This window comes from Quercus lobata, chromosome 8 (assembly GCF_001633185.2).
Source record: "Quercus lobata isolate SW786 chromosome 8, ValleyOak3.0 Primary Assembly, whole genome shotgun sequence".
NCBI lineage: Eukaryota > Viridiplantae > Streptophyta > Magnoliopsida > Fagales > Fagaceae > Quercus > Quercus lobata.
Window position 1 is genome coordinate 48010735 of NC_044911.1, and position 4059 is coordinate 48014793.

The window sequence follows — 4059 nt, forward strand, 5'->3', positions numbered from 1 at the left end:
TAATAGGCTAGTTGGACCATGACATTTTCTCTTTACTCTTCAATTAAGTCTAGGTTCTTTTCTAACAGCTCATCATTGTTGCTCGAAGTGAAAGAACTTGTTCTCAGTGTTGGGAATCCAGTCTCCAGAGGAATAACAGTCTCGGCTCCATAAGTCATTGAAAAGGGGGTCTCCCTAGTGGACCTTCGAGGTGTAGTTTGGTATGTCCAAAGGACGTGTGGCAATTCTTCTACCCATTTTTCCTTTGCGTCGTTCAGCCTCTTCTTAAGCCTACTCACTATGACCTTATTGACAGCTTCAGCCTGTCCATTCCCCTAGGAATATGTCGGGGTGGAATATCTATTCATTATGCCCAAGTCACAACAATATCTCCTGAAAGTTTTGCTATCAAATTGAAGTACGTTGTCTGAGATGAGGGTGTGAGGGATTCCAAACTGAGTGACTATATTTTTCCAAATGCATTTCTTGGCATCCACGTCCCTGATATTCACCAATGGTTCAGTTTCAACCCACTTGGTGAAGTAGTTTATGCAAACCAACAAATATCTCTTATTCCCTACTGCCCTGGGTAAAGGGCCTGCAATGTCCAAGCCCTATTGGGCAAATGGCCAAGAGCTGGATAGAGGATTAAGGACACCTCCTGGTTGGTGAATGTTTGGCGCAAATCTTTGGCATTGGTTACATTTCTTCACATACTCTTGTGCTTCCCTCTGCATATTTGGCCACCAATAGCCTTGAGTGAAGGCCTTGTGAGACAAAGATTTGCCCCCTGTGTGGCTTCCACAAATCTCTTCATGTAATTCTTCCAGGTTTAGCTTAACCATTTTAGGGTGTATGCATAGCAGATATGGGCTAGAAAAAGATCTCTTATACAATTTTTGGTCCTCGGATAGCCAAAACTGAGGAGCCTTTCTTCGCACCTTGTCAGCCTCTAACTTTTCCTCGGGCAGGAAATCCTCCTTAGGGAACAATACAATAGAGTCCATCTAGTTAGGACTCACCCTAATCTAATGAATATGAACCATATTTCCTTCCATTTCAGTAGGTTTACTTAAGTCTTCCATAAGAATCACTTGAGGTAAACTTTGTGCCGAGGAGGTTGCCAGCATGGCAAGAGAGTCGGCATGTGTATTTCTATTTCTAGGGATTTGTGATAAATTAAAAAGACTTAATACTGATTGTGAGTATCTAACCTGATTCAAATACTCCTGCATTCTGAGATCTCTGGCCTCCAACTCTCCCCGAACCTGGCCCATAACTAGCCTCGAATCAGAGAAGATTTCCACTACTTTTCCACCCATCTTCTGGACCATAGTCATCCCAGCCAACATAGCCTCATACTCAGCCTCATTGTTTGTGGCCGAGAAGCCCAACCTCAAAGAATTCTCGATTATGATCTTCTCTGGAGATATCAAAATTAGCCCCACTCCAGATCCTTTGTGGTTCGCAGCACCATCAATGTATACCTTCCAAGTCAAAGGTTCTTGTAAGGAGATAACGCCAACTAATTTTTCATCCATATTTTGCTTCTCTACTCTCTCCTCTAATGGGGTTTCAGCAAATTCAGCCATAAGATCAGCGAGGACCTGACCCTTAACAGAGATGCAAGGCATGTATTTAATATCAAAAGCCCCTAGGATCGTACCCCATTTTGCAATTCTCCCTGTGTAGTCAGCACTCCGAAGTAGAGATCTGAGTAGAAGTTGGGTTAAGATAACAACTATGTGTGATAGGAAATAATGGGGGAGCTTACGTGTAGTATGCACCACTGCTAGAATGGCCTTCTCCATTGGTAAGTAACGGACCTCGGCCTTATGTAGTAACTTACTTACATAGTAAACTGGCCTCTATACACCACTATCAATCCATATCAGCACTAAGCTCACCGCGTGGGAGGCCACTGCAATGTAGGCAAACAAAACCTCATCCACCTCGGGTTTGGACATAATGGGTGGCTGAGAAAGATACTCTTTCAACTGTTGGAAAGCCAAGACACACTCCTCGGTCCATTCAAATCCCTTTCATTTGTTCAACAACTGAAAGAAAGGCATACACTTGTCTGCTGGTCGAGGCATGGGGAAAGGGTCTTTTGGGTAGGCCTTATTCAAATTTGTGAAGTCCACACATACCCGCCACTTTCCATTTTTCTTCTTCATAACCACAGTATTGGCCAACCATTTAGGGTAGAACACTTCTTTAATAGCCGTGACCTGTTTAAGCTTCATCACCTCGTCTTTGACAGCGTTAGAATGATCCTTAGATGAGTGCTGAGGTGGTTGTTTCCTGGGGGTAACAAATGGATTAACGTTTAAATGATGGCAGATGAAGTTTGGATCCACCCCTAAAACTTCGTAGGCATTTCAAGCGAACACATCAACGTTCCTCTTGAGAAACTTCACCAGCACTTCCTTTTCCTGAGGTGATAGCTGAGCCCCAACCTGAAAAAACTTCTCAGGGTCATCACCCACAGTAAATTTCTCTAAATCCTCACACTTCACATCCTCGGCTGGTCCATTAACTGGTAATACCGGAGACTTTAACTATTATAAGCCTCTCTCAGTAGAGGCCGAGGACTCAGTAGCAAGCTGATGTATAATTGCGACCACGAGGCACTGCCTAGCCATGGACTGACTCCCTACAAGTTCCTCAATTTGATCCCTTGATAGATACTTCACTTTCAAATGCAGAGTAGACGAGACGGTCCTCAAGGCATGAAGCCAGGATCTAGCCACAACGGCTGTGTAAGGAGAGTATGCATCCATTACAATGAAGTCCACTTCGACCACCTCTGACCCTGCCTGCACGAGCAACCTAATCTGACCCCTTGAGATGATAACTTTCCCATTAAAGCTCACCAAAGGTGAATCATAGGCTGTTAGGTTCTCAATCTTTAAGTTCAGCCCTCTGTACAAGTTAGGGTACATAATCTCTACATCGCTGCCCTAGTCTACCATCACCCTCTTCACATCATACCCTCCTATTCTGAGGGTGACCATCGAAGTATCATCGTGCGGCTGGATGGTTCCTATCTTGTCCTCATCCGAAAAACTTAGTGTTGGACAGATCTCCACTTTAGCCCTCTTTGGCTCAGGGTTATGGTCCTCGGCCTGTAGCTGAGCTATAGACATCACCCTAGAAGGATGAGAACCAGTCCTTCCTGGCGTAGCAAATATGACATTGATTGTGCCTAACAAAGGCCTTGAAGAAGCGTTCTCTTGAGCCCCTGACCTTGGTTGGTCTCTTTGTCTGTTGGGCCGATACAAAAATTGCTGTAACTTTCCCTCTCTGACCAATTGCTCCAAATGGTTCCATAGAGTTCTACAATCCTCGGTGGTGTGCCCTCCTTCTTGGTGGTACTGGCAATGCAAACTTTGGTTGTGCCTCGTGGGGTCTCTTCCCATTTTGTTCAGCCATTTAAAGTACGGCTCATTCTTGATTTTTTTCCAAGACTTGATGTATTGGTTCTCGGAATACCGTGTTAACCATTTGAGGAGCCGTAGGCCCAGATTGCCCGGCAAAATCCCTTCGAGGTCTGTTATTGTTATCGCGGTTCGACCTAAAATCCCTCCTTTCCTGAGGGATAACCTTACTCTTCCCCTTGCCTTGCTGTTGGTCTTCTTCGACCCGTTTATACTTATCTATCCTATTCATGAGTTGGTGTACATTGGTGGCAGGTTTCCCAGTCAAAGACTTCCTCAAGCCATGCTCGACAGGTAGACCAACCTTGAAAGTTTTGATGGCTACGTCGTCAAAGTCGCCATCTATCTCATTGAACATCTCCTAATATCTGTCCGAATACATTTTCAAGGTCTCCCCCTCTCTCATGGACAGAGACAACAAGGAATCTAAGGGCCCAGGGACCCTGCTGCACGTGATAAAGCGGGATCCAAACACCTGAGTGAGCTCCTTAAAGGAATCAATGGAGCCTGCTCCTAAGCTATTGAACCACCTCATGGCCACGGGCCCTAAAATGGAGGGGAACACCTTGCATATCAAGGCCTCATTCTTGGAGTGCACAGCCATTCTTTGGTTAAAGTGGCTTACATGCTCCATAGGGTT

General features: G+C 45.0%; 1 protein-coding gene across 1 annotated transcript; it reads right to left on the reverse strand.

The window, feature by feature from the left end:
- Positions 1-2942: 2942 nt before the first annotated feature.
- Positions 2943-3401, reverse strand: LOC115956993. The gene has a single exon (XM_031075246.1). It carries the CDS (start codon positions 3399-3401, stop codon positions 2943-2945), a length of 459 nt encoding a protein of 152 aa, XP_030931106.1.
- Positions 3402-4059: the final 658 nt, after the last annotated feature.

Bases quoted from the DNA above. Each gene is read 5' to 3' on its own strand.
- LOC115956993 (XM_031075246.1), bottom strand. From the start codon at position 3,401: ATGGGAAGAGACCCCACGAGGCACAACCAAAGTTTGCATTGCCAGTAC.